Source organism: Neolamprologus brichardi, chromosome 13 (genome assembly GCF_056152115.1).
Source record: "Neolamprologus brichardi isolate AB-2024 chromosome 13, ASM5615211v1, whole genome shotgun sequence".
NCBI classification, from domain to species: Eukaryota; Metazoa; Chordata; class Actinopteri; order Cichliformes; family Cichlidae; genus Neolamprologus; species Neolamprologus brichardi.
The window spans coordinates 18,569,879-18,582,417 of record NC_142116.1 but is presented as its reverse complement, the minus strand read 5'-3'; the positions used below and the strand labels follow the sequence as shown (position 1 = coordinate 18,582,417).

Genomic DNA, 12,539 nt, shown 5'->3' with positions numbered 1-12,539 from the left:
CTAACATCTACATAAGCATTAAAATGAATGCTTTAATCATGTCCTTTAATCAAAATGTTACGTTTAATCTAATCGCAAACGTAGCTTTAGTCTCCTGCGAGCGTTGTCCCCTTCAGGCATAACGCTACATTTAATAAGAATTCATTTTAATGTTTTAAGTCAGAGCAGGCCTGCAGGTCTACTTTCTCAAGCACTTGTAAACTTGTAGCACACGCCATAAACCCAAATGCTCAAAATTAAACAGATTAAGTTCATATTTAAGTTCATATTTGCTCATACTAAAGGAGGAAGGTGAGCAAAAGGATGGAGCTAGGCCTGTTTTAAAATCAAAAATGCTCTGTGTTGAGTTATAACTTGCTCCGGTCAGTTACCTTTGTGTCAGATTAGCAAAGGTGTGACACCATAAGTGAAGTGACATGTTGGGAGTAATGCTCTGCTGGGTGTGAAAATAAAGACCTGTTTGTCTCCATTGAGGTTTTGCTAGATTAAAAATAATGCTTATTCTGTTACAGTGTGATGCTGCTTAAGTCTGCATACAAAAATTGGAAGGACGCAAATAAATGCCTGGTTAAGGTAACACGGGTGTCTGTAAGTCAACTTATAATACCTGACAACTGAAGAGACGAGTCAAAAATAAGTTACGTTTTCCTTGTCAGCACCAATGGAAACATTTGACTTAAAAGTCTAGAGTCAAATAATCAGGACAGAATACTGTTTATTTTCTCTTCCTGAATCTCTTCTAAAATAATTACTTGTTACTGTTTTTTGGTTTTAGCGAGTCTTTTTCTTCTCTATGCTCAAACTTTTTAACAAAGGGTCTCATTAAAGAGAAGCAGCATTTGAAAATTAAAAAGGAAAGTTCCAAGACAACAATCGCAGGGTTATTTTCATTTCCGACAAATAAAATCTGGACTTCTATGGATTAATTTCATGATTCAAGTATGAACACTAAAGCTGCAACTGAGCAGTCGGTTGGTCAAACATGAAAATGCCTGTCAGTTGATTCACACGATCCCAATAGGTGCTCCACCTCCATCTGTATCTACTGCAATCCCATTTGTTTTGAAGTATAATAACTGTGTCCTCATATAGACAACTTTCTTTTTCAAGGTTGGCCAGCAGACACTTCTCCTTCCTCTGGGCAGAGGGAGCAGGAGGTTTTCTGCGGCCCAAGCTGACACCACCGCAAAACCATACACCTATACATCAAATGAACAGCTGCGGTCAAGAGGGTGTCCACTACACAATGGCTTTCACTCTCAGCATGATCACAAGTAGGCCACTGGAGGCTTGGCGGGTGGTGGTGGTTATTTTTTATTTTTTTTTGAAGGAAGCAGGTTACAAGAAAGACAACGGGAGGTCTGGTACAAGTTTTTTTCCCTTTACACTGCGTATGTCATGCAGCCTCTGGTGAGCTACAGCACCCCTGGGCTTCATGAAAATGATTGCAGGCCCTGTTTTTTTTTTGTTTGTTTTTTTGCAAAAGCACTGTATGTAATGACCATCTGTCTGTTTGGAGTGTGAGCAGTGAGTCATGCTGGGTTGCACTGCAGGAGATGCAGGGTGGGAACAGCTATTTAACTTGCACAGTAGATAGTGTACAATTGACTGAAAGGTGCCACCTCTGAAGAGGGATATCTGCTCTCGACTATAAACACACACACAAAAGTCAGTCAAGGGCAGAGCAGACTCTACTTCAGGTGGCACATACGTCAGACTTGTCCGGATGAGTTTCTTGGGACAACAACTTTGGCACATCTTTATACAGACAACACTTTGCAGATGATTAAACTCCTTGGCTATTCGGGAGGCTGCTACAGTGAACACTGCTCAGTCATCTTGGCAATTCACACTTGCTGGAAGTGAAGGTAAGGGCCAGTTTATCAAAAGCAGGAGACACCTCGAATCTACTTTAAACGCCGCTTGTCAGTATTTGTTTTGTAGTGAAAAATGTTTGGGTAATACCTTGGCACTTGCTCCTTCGGCGGCTCCTGCGGGACCCTGCGAAATAAGAAGACAATTATATGAAAACTCATGCGAGCGCCGCACATGTTATTAATCACAAATACATAACAATCGTAACCCTATCCTGACCCTTATGAAGATATAAATTATTCCTGCAAATATCCCTGTGACTGGCTTTTCCATATATTATATATTTTTTTAACCTTTGCACTGATGTTGCCTTTCATAAAGACATGGCCGGATCCCTCTAGTCGGCAGGTAATCTTTGAGTGCGTCTTTGTTATGCGCCTTTCACAGGCTCCCCTGTTGTCGTCAAATGCTAATTTGACTTTGAAAAATAACCGCTGCTTCCTCAACTGCGCACACACGTCCTGCTGCCAATGGACAAGAGAGAGTGATGCCCTGGAGTGTGTTTTGAATAGATGATTTTGCCCCTGAGATCTACCTCAGCAAAACAGGTGACTCATAAATGCCAATACCAGGGGACGGAGGCAAATCTGGCACATGCGAAGGGTATCATCAGGACATTGCCATTTAGAAATGTCACACCTTCTCCATCCTGCCTTTCTTTTCTCCTACGACTTTGTGTTCCACAACTTTACGAGTTATTAAAGAGAAAAAAAGGAAGAAGCAGGGGCTAAAATGAGTCACACGTGGGAGACACTGTTTAACAGTGAGTGGCTCAATTATAATGAAGATAATTGAACCTGGGCACCGGTAACAGACGCAGCACAGAATCTCTCTCAATTTGTGGATGGAATAAAATAAGACAAACCCTATGTCTCTGATCCAGAGTGTAATCAAGACAATCGTGCATGAAAATAATTGGACACCCAAAACATCAGAGTTATACAATCCCCAAACACTCCTGTTTGTCCTGGCATCAGAGCAGTTAAGCATCTGACAAGCTGTCTCCTTTAACGCATCACGGTGTTTGTGACCTTTAGTGTGTGGGTCACTACACAAACACACAAACGCCGTCTGGAATTGGCTCGGTCGCCTAAGGAAAAGACCATATTTCAAGGAGTCAATGGGCCCTCTAGGCAGACTTGTCCTACTTGTCAATACAAACATTCTAAAGTGCTACCTTAATATACCCCTTGTGGTTTGGTGCCGATAATGTAGCCTGTTTGTAGCAGTTTGGGAGAAGATTTTGAGCAAATCAATAAAGCACGAGAAAGCATGAAATTAGTTAACATAGAACAATGTCGGTGTAATTGCTCTTTTTCGGGGCAGATTTTGTATTCTGCAGCGCTGGCCTTATTGACTGTTTGCTTTAATATGTTTTTGTAGTTGTAATAAATTTGTAACTTCTTTAATGTGTCTGAATTTATTTGGATATCAGTAAAAAAAAAAACAAAACAACTTTTTGTGATCTCAGGAGAATTCCCGGTCTAATAAAGGTCGAGCCGAACTCTGTTTTCACTGCTGGTAATTGGGTGTTATAGGCAGACAGAGTAGATGTGCAAACCAAACAAATGATCTATTAAGTTGAAACAAATGCATTTGGATATTTTCAATAGTACTATAGAGCTTGACCTTTTATGTAAAATCAAAAGTAAGAGCCTATGTACACAAGTGAGAGTGGCAGTAGATAACTTACAGGCGAGCCTCTGGGTCCAGGATCTCCAGGTTTTCCTCTCCGCCCCTTAGGAAAGCGTAGGGGGAAAAAAAGTGGACCAAGATGAGTCAATATGCAATAACAGGTGTGGCTGGGCATGCATGCTGCCAGCAATTAAGGCTAGACAGCAACTCCTGTCACAGTCTCTAATTTGCTTTTAATTAACAACAAGAAAACTGCTTAATTGCTGCACCCTGTGTGGCCTGCTACTCTTTGTTCCCTCCTTTGGTTTACTGTCTCCTTTCCAGCTGTGCGAGTCCCTCAGTGCATCAATCAACCCAAGGAGTGAATACAGCAGCAAACAGGACAAGCCAGCCAGTGCTGTCCAGTGTTGCAAAACAAAGTCAGAACAAAGCCACCTTTTGAACCATTTTGTTCTGAGTTGTTCTTGACATTCTCTGAATAACAAACCCCCCCAGCTCTCTGATAATCTGCGAGTCTTGGAAAAAACTGAAATGTAAATGAGATGTATTCCTGAATCTGAACCAAACCAAAGTTGGTTTAATTTACATCAAGAGGGTTTATGTCCTAGTGAGAAAAGAGGATAAAGCTCTGTGGGATAGAACTGCAGATATCCACTGGCAGAGCATCGGTTGCTCTGTATTGAGGATTGCCTGAAACGAGCGCACGTGCACACAAAACCGATGTAAAATCGACTTATTTAAGAGATGACAATCCTCTGGTGACAATCAATGGTAGAAGTGTGAGACAATGCAGAGATCTGTAATCAGGCTAAACACAATTACATCTTTCTAATTTGAGTGTCATCATCTGACACAATGCTGCTATGTTAATAATATCGCAGTTCTCTTCTACTGTATGTGTCAGTACGGGCGACGCAAAAACACTGCTCTCCTCTTCCGAGTTAGCAGCTGGGTAGATCAGTGGAGAGGAAAGGCTCAGTGGCTGCTGAAAGAAAAGTTCGGAATCACAAAGCAACGCCCCCGACGCTTCCCTCTGACATTTCATGTGTGCGCACTTTGATTATCTGGGTCGAATTTGACATGTACGTTTGCCTGCAACAAAGACAGAGGAAGAAACTTCACTGAGAGCTATTGCTTTTAATCATCTGCGTGTGCACTAATGCTCCTACTCTGTGTGTGTTTCTCTCTCAGATTACAGCATTATGAAAAGGGGAGAAGACAAAGTGTAGTACAGTAAATATTAAACTTAATAATGGCACAGTAGAACCGATGTGTGCCTCCTCTCGGGAATTGTGTGCTTTCCTCTGTTCGTGCTGTTTGATGTACCAACAAAGCTCTGGCCAGCATCTTTTGATCATCAGTGTTAATGCATTTCTGAGGCTACTGTACGTGTGCTTTAATGTGAACGTGAACGAGGGCTACATAGAGAAGAGGTGGAAAGTTGAATTGCCTTGATGGGAAGAAACAGACTCTTTAAACCTTAAAATCCCTTCCTTCAAATGACTGAGATTATATATTATGTTGGAATAACCTCTTTGAAATGTAATTGAGGCTGGTTTCCTTTGTGGCAGAGTGGCAGCCGAACCATTCGGAAAGGGCTCACGCTTTAAGATGCAGATTCAAAACTGACTTGTATAATAGACTTCTATGTGTCACATTACAGCATTTCTGTGAGGGTGGATGGCGCTCATTTTTCACACTGATAATTCCTCGGCTGACACCGCATCACTGCTACGACTGCAAAAAAGATCAGACTGTTTGTTCTAGCCCTCTGTCCCCGCTGCTGCCCTTTCCCCTCTGAACATAACAACAAAAGCAGATTATACATATAAGTAATTTAGGTAATGAATATTTCATACGCTATTATTTCAAGTAGGTCATGAATTATGCAGTTTTCCAAACTATTTCTCCACATTTGCCCTTAAATCCCTTTTAACTCCAAAGTACGTACTAATTTTATGCCCATGTATTTGCATATGTTCATCAAAATAAATAGTGGAGCTCTGTATCTGAGGTTAACACCATATTACCAGCAACTTTCGATCAAAAAAAGATGCCGGTAGAAGATTGCAGGAAGATCAGGTCAGGTTCCAACCTTTTTCCTGTGTATAAATAGTCAATTTATAGTCACAGGTGCTTATACGCTAATAATGACTGAAGAATGGCACCGAGTGTGAGCATAAGGGAAAGTTTATAAGATGGTAGATGACCTGCTATGACGCATGGAGACAGCTCTACTAACAAAAAGTCATGAGGCAGAGGTGGAGGTGACAGAGTTGAAGACGTTCAGATTTTCATCTGCAGTGACCAGAATGGACAGGATTAGAAATGAGTGCATCAGAGGGACAGCTCAGGTTCAAGGAAAAGGTTGGAGGAAAAGGTAGAGAGGCGAGGTTGAGACGGGTTAGACATGATAGAGGAGAGAGTCAGAGGACATTGAATATGGAGGTGCCAGGCAGAAGAAAGGAAGACCTCAGAGAAGGTTGATGGATGTAGTGAAGGAGGACCCTAGAGACAGGGTGAGATTTAAGCAGATGATCCACTGTAGTGACCTCTTAATGGAGCAGGTATTAGAAGAAGAAGTAAAAGAAGAAGTAGAAGAAGAAGCAGAAGAAGTAGAAGTAGTAGAACTAGAAGACGAAGTAGAAGAAGAAGACGTAGTAGAAGAAGAGTATACACTAATAGAAGCCCAAATGATTAAGCAAAAACCTCCCATCATATCTGAAGACAGGTCAATATCAGTTAAAAGAGATTGTATTGGTAGCAATATGGATGATCTACTGGTGTATACTTAATAACTATAAATGCAATATCCCCTCCTTGTACAGAGCAGAGGAGTGCTCCATAAAATACTTGTACAGTGTACCTGTTTTTTGTGTGTACATGCTGCAAGACCTGAGAACAATCACAGCTCTTAGAATTCAGTCTTTTTGGATCTTTTGAGCTCCTTTCTCTGGGAAAGAGCACAAAAGAAATCTTTGTGTGCAGTAAATGAACCATGAGATGCCCAGATGGCCTTCAGCTGACATTTAAAACAAACATGTAAACAATGGTAAAGTGGCAGTTATTTAGATGACAGCTCTTAACATTCGTTGGTGGTGTCAAATTAAAAAAAGAAAAAAACAAAGAAAGGAGAGAAATGCTAAAGGTGTGTACTTCTTGTTTACCCTGAGGAAGTGTCCTGAAGGGCCTACTGGGCCTTTGAAACTACTGAATACTGACGTTATTTTATACACAATACAATAAATTATACTGTCCTCTGGATTGTGCGACCCTAGTTTAGTAAAAGGCAGACATCTAATTTAGCTATGTACAGATAAACTCAGGCCAGGATTTCTATTTTAGAACTACATGTCGCATTTCTTCTTTTATAGTAATTTAATATTTCTAAACACTTTCAGATAATCTTTTTCACGACAAAGTGATCCATTAAAACGATTACATCAGGCGACCTTGGGACTCAACTGATACTTTTCTGTCCAGAGGACCTCTGGTTAGTAAATCTGTGCACAGTGACAAGAAATAATTAGTGAGGAGCACAGCTGTCATCACCGTTTGCACTCAATTGACTCTCCAAACTGAAACACCTGCCAGTGACACAGCACTACAACTACCTCCAAGCAGGCATGCTTTTATTACGACACAACAACCACAGAGAGTTCATAATTATTTTTACAGGAGTAGATTTTTAACAATGTCACCATCTATTTTTATCTTAATTGGTCAAAAAGATATTATAGAACACATTCAAGTGTTGTTTAATAGTGTAACAAAAACTCTGGATTCACAATTAAAGCACATTTACTTTAGTCAAACTTTCCTAAATGTTTCTCATGCTAAGAAGCTAATCTGACTCTACAACCACCAGCTTTGTTTTAACTTAAGTGTAAAAAAAATTCTAATTTTACATTTGAAGCTAAAAAATAAGTGTTTTTTTAGAGTATTCATATGAAGATTGTTTTCTAGTTGAACTGTACATGATCATTTCCCACTTTTGTATAAAGTTTGCAACTTTATAAAGTTATCTTATTGTTTTAGACTCAAATTAGGAGGAGAAAGGCCAAAAGTGGAGAAAGAAAGAATGAAAGAGTTAAGGAAAAAAGCAAAGCTGTGACACCAAAATCCAACAAAAAACATTTTCACGAAACACCACCTGTACGCCAGTACCATATTAAACAATGCAAACACAATAATTATAAATTCAACAGAGTGACAAGTGTGCAAGAGCAGCCAGCAGTGTCTTTGAATCTTTTCTTTCAGCTAAGCCAACCTTAACTTTCTCATTTCCTTTTGTGCTTCTCCATTCCTAATTTATCTCTCCCTTTGTGTACATCATAATTCTATGACTCCCATCTCATCCCTCTCTCCCACTTTTCTTGTCAGCTCTCCTTCCTTTCCTGTCTCCTGTCACTCGCCCCTTTTCTCCCTCATCCAACTTCCAGCGCCTGTCGGATCACCCTGGCAATCTCTGTTGCTATGCAACGCTCAGTGTCCTATAAATTTGACAACATCCTACTGCTTGATTATTATTTGAGCGCTGCAGTGTGAAGCCCTCCTTCAGGTCATTGCAGTAGATTAGAGGGAGGGAGAGACAGAGGAAGGCAAGGAAGGAAATGAGGGATGAGAGGGAGGGAAGAAGGTGGAGGAAGATGAAGGGATAGTGGAAGAGAGGAGAGGAAAGGAGAAGAGAGGAGGGGGAGTCAAAGATGAGTTAGCTTTTTGAGTTAATGAAAGATAGGCTGGCACGACCAAACACATATTCACATGTACTATTTATCTGCCCCACTCTAAAAACCTGCAAACCATAAGTGTGAAAAGCAGACTGGATTAACTACTAATTCAATAGCTAAAGCTGGAGTGGGCACACATTTGAGCTGAAAAGAGGAGACCTCAGTAGACTGACAGCATATTTTGAACTCCCGACTTAATCCACATGGATCCGAGCGTTGACTTGCTTCAAGTCTGCTATGAGTTGTAAAGTGTAAAAGCAAAGCACAGACATGGGGCCCGGCTCAGTCCTGCAATACAAGCCCCAATCTGAGAGCAAAGTCAACAGCGACAGTGACACACAGCAGAGACACTCCTTTATGATGACTCCATAATCCTTATCCCAAATGTCAACATGTTCTCTGAGACATTCCATGTCTCGCAGCCCATACTGGGATAACTCAGTAGTATAAAATAGAGAAAGCAGAACGTGTCGCATTTCTTAGCAATAAAGCAGATATACCATCCAAAAGTCTCATAATCCACCTGACAAATGACCCTGCCGCGAAAGGTCAGTAGATAAGCTGAAGAAGCCTTCAGAAATGACCTGACACACAGTACAGAGAGTCAAAATGATGCTTTTTTTATAGGCAGGGATAGATATCAATGCTAAAGACACTTTATTTTCTTGTATTATTTGATCTCTAGTTTACCTCTTAATGTAAAAAGATAACTAGAGTCAGTTTAAAGACTTCTCCTTTAAATGGTTATACATCTGCACGAGTCTGTTTCTCCTTACATCCAACCAAATCTTTCACCAACCTGACTTTTGGCTAGTTAATAATCAGAAATGTGGCTTTTCATTGATAAGTTTGACTTATATGGCACCGTGGGACCTTAATGTCCTGAGTGGGAAACTGTCTGACATTGCCAAGCCAACTTGGTCTGCAACAATGTTATGTAGCTCACAGGAGAGATGACCTTTTCTTAACTGAAAAAACTCCCATGCCTCTCCCACTCTGCCTGTGCTGAGTCCCGTCTCCCTCTGGGGACATGTACTCGGGCCTCTCGAGCCTTTTTTGCTCTGCTGGGTTTAACAGGAGCTGACTGTTTAGCTTATGAGCAGCAGCTGCATTAGCTTAGTAAATAAATGTCTAGAAAACAGTGAAAATGATAAATTGTCACACTATCCTTAAGCTGAACGAATCATCCATAGGACAAAGAGCAGGAGGCTGGCTGTTAAAAATACACATGATGTCTTTTTAAGGGCCACCCCAGAAAAAAAAAGGGGGGAAATGATTGCTCACATGCTTCATGCAACCACAAAAACAAGTTAGAGGAGGCTTGCCTGTCACAATATTTATTCCCCAGTGAAAATGCTTGTCAGCTCCTGGCCTGTGAAAGATGGGGAAAGGGACTGACACGTGCACATGCATTTGATCCCCTCAGTCCTTTGGTCAAACCTCATGTTCCTTAGCAGCACTTACCGCATCCAGATCCAGAGGTGATACAATTTCAGCACTCCTGGCAAACGCTAATTTATTCTGTAATTAATGGCAAAATGTCATTCTGTCCCCTTGAAGGTATTTTCTCATCTCTCATTTAACAATTTGCAGGATGAACCATGAGAATCCGCACAAGCTAGGAAAACAGCAATTTTGTGCAGGGGGTCTGTAAAACATGGAGGTTTTGCAGCAACGCTGTGAGAGGTTCGGTTTAATTTTTTAATTTTTTGAAAATGTGTGGCAAAGTGTTGTGATTTTGAATTTTATGTTAAGTGTAAATTAAGTCAAATGGCCACATTTACATTCTCACTTACATTAGCCTAAGCACAGGTGCTCTTAGATGGTAGTTTCAAAATAAAAGAGAAAAAGCTGGTGGGAGGGAAATATATTCAGTAAATTCCCAGCAGCTATAGAGCTAAATATCCTTCACTTGTCCAAATCTTCACCAGACCTATTTTCACTGTGTCAAATCAGCTATCAACCTATGTAAGGCAAATATCGATCATGGCGCTTGCTCAAAATGTCACAAAACATGTTGCGGAGAACACAGCCCCACCTGCTTGTTATTAAGGATCCAATTAGAGACAGACAGTGCAAATTCCTTTTCTTTTTTTTTCTGGCTACCCTCGCTGGGTGCCATCTTAGGACACTGCACAAGCTCAGAAAATGCCTGGGCACTGGAGCTTGCAGAGATCCCTTGCACTTGGTAAAAGCCTCAATAAAATAGGATTTGTTCCAGTTGTTTACTGAGGGTTAAGAGGAGCGGCCGGGGCAGGAAGAGAACGGCAAAGCCGACAGCTGCCTGGCAGGGGCTCAAATGCAGCTTAGCATTTTTCACCATTCTGACTGGCACACAATGCTCTCTTTAACTCCCAGCCATCTAAATATTCAGGGACGTATAAAGAGATGGCTGACACTGCAGCCGACTTAAGACACAGCTCAGCTGGCCAAGATTGCACCTATAGTCTCTTGGCTTAAGCTTTCCATGAAGGCTTTCCTCACAGAGACTCAATCATAGACCTCGCGTGAATGGCTATTTGTACAAGTGCCACTAGATGGCAAACTAGTTTCATCACAAATGTTGTGCATGGCAGGGGACAGAGCCAATGAGGAAACTGTAAGTTCTCTCTAAGAGAGGATGGATGTCCTCAATGCATGAATGTATGATGTGTGTTGGGTAACATCCCTAATTAGGCAGTCAGGCAATTAGGCACTGAATACCGTAAAAGAGATTTTTCAGTGGAGGGCTTACAAAGATGAGAGAAGAAGGAAATGGACGAGAGCAAGAAGCTGCATGAGAGCCAGAGAGTGACAATAATTCTCATACCGCATTATGCCTCTTTTCAGCTGCCACACAATGGAAGGGGACACAGGTGGCACTACATGAGTACACAGTCACAGAACGCAGCATATCATTGGGTAAAATAACTATTATAGAGCTATTTCAGCAAACACCCAGCTCTTCACCACCACACAGTGTGCAAACACTGGAGCCGAAGGCAAACAGAGGAAATGCAGACAGTGGATGTCTATGGAAACTAAGCCCTGAAAGTCCCAAAGAACAATCAGAAACATCTTTTTACAACCGCCACATTTCTACCATATCTTCACAGATGAGTTTTAAGAGCTCATTGACTTTAACAACTTCTAAGGAGAGGAAAGAAGCTTGATGATATTATCTGAATTTGCATTTTTATGCGTCGAAGAAGTGATGATAAATCTATATTTAACTATGAGCTCAATTCCCCGCCGATCCGCCGAATGTCTGTGCAGCGTTTCCGCGCAAGCTGGTTGCCTATTGCGTTGGCTCCTCGCTGGGACAGCAATGCCTCTTGAATGTTCTCATCTCCTAATGGATGCTGTTATTAGTCTTGGCTCTTTCACAATTTCACAGTCTCATCTGGACTTTTGGCCGTATTATTCATCCAGAGCAGATTGCTCCCATCCTATGTTTACAGATACTGAGTGTTTCATTAATGCATTATCCAACAAGTGAATAGCAGAGGCTGGAAATCTACTTTGAATAAACCCCGGTTCATTTTACAAACCAAATATTGGAGGTCAGAGAGAATACACTGTGCAAAGATCCACAGAGCGCTCTCCCCGGGTACTGTAGCCTTCGGCGAGTCTTATACTTCATATCACTTGCCACGCATAACAGATTACACAAAGGTCCCTCACATTACCATCTGTATAATATCAGGCCACTGTCAATACACCGCTCCCTGGCATGCCATTAAAGTGGACGCAGATGAATGTATGTACGTAAATTGGTTGGAGGCAGGAGGAGAGTGTGGGAAATCAGAATATAGATGATAGGCTGCAACGGCGTGCTATAAGCGATGCAGCCTCCCACTACCACGCCTCTGTGTTCTGCAGTGTTCAGGGCAACGCCCCCCTCCTCACCGACCAGCCTTCGTCCCTCTGCGCTCCAGCTCTCACTGACCTCCTCCCTCTCCTTGGCCAACATGGCTCCTAGATAGCAAGAAATATCCTTTTAAAAGTAGTTACATTCTTAGAATTTCTCACACTACTGCAGCTGACCTAGCGTATCGGGAGGTATCTTTGCATATTGCCAGACTGTTCGGAGCCAAGAAATCCCAGTTGTTTGGATAACTTAGCCATGAGATCACGCTGTCACGAGGGGGTAAAATCACCTCGTGTCTACTTACTGTACATACCTCAACAAGTAAAGTGAATTCAGTTCAGCTGACCCTGTTTTATACATGGCACTCCAATGGCGGTGCTATGACCTGGCAGACACTGAAACAACATTTAAAGATGCTTGGAAAGCATTAGACACAGGCCTTGGGGGGC

General features: G+C 41.6%; 1 protein-coding gene across 5 annotated transcripts in view; it reads right to left on the bottom strand.

The window, feature by feature from the left end:
- col19a1 (collagen, type XIX, alpha 1) overlaps positions 1–12,539 on the bottom strand; it is a 101,602-nt gene that overhangs the window by 42,409 nt on the left and 46,654 nt on the right. For all 5 annotated transcript variants that reach the window (XR_004843943.2, XM_035912041.2, XM_006800766.3 and 2 more), the window contains 2 exons: positions 3,569–3,613; positions 1,966–2,001 (listed from right to left, as the gene is read on the bottom strand). Coding sequence is in view for 4 of the 5 variants with exons in the window: in XM_035912041.2 (XP_035767934.1) it covers positions 1,966–2,001; positions 3,569–3,613 (81 nt within the window). In the remaining variant the exon portion in view is untranslated. The remainder of the gene's footprint in view (positions 1–1,965; positions 2,002–3,568; positions 3,614–12,539) is intronic.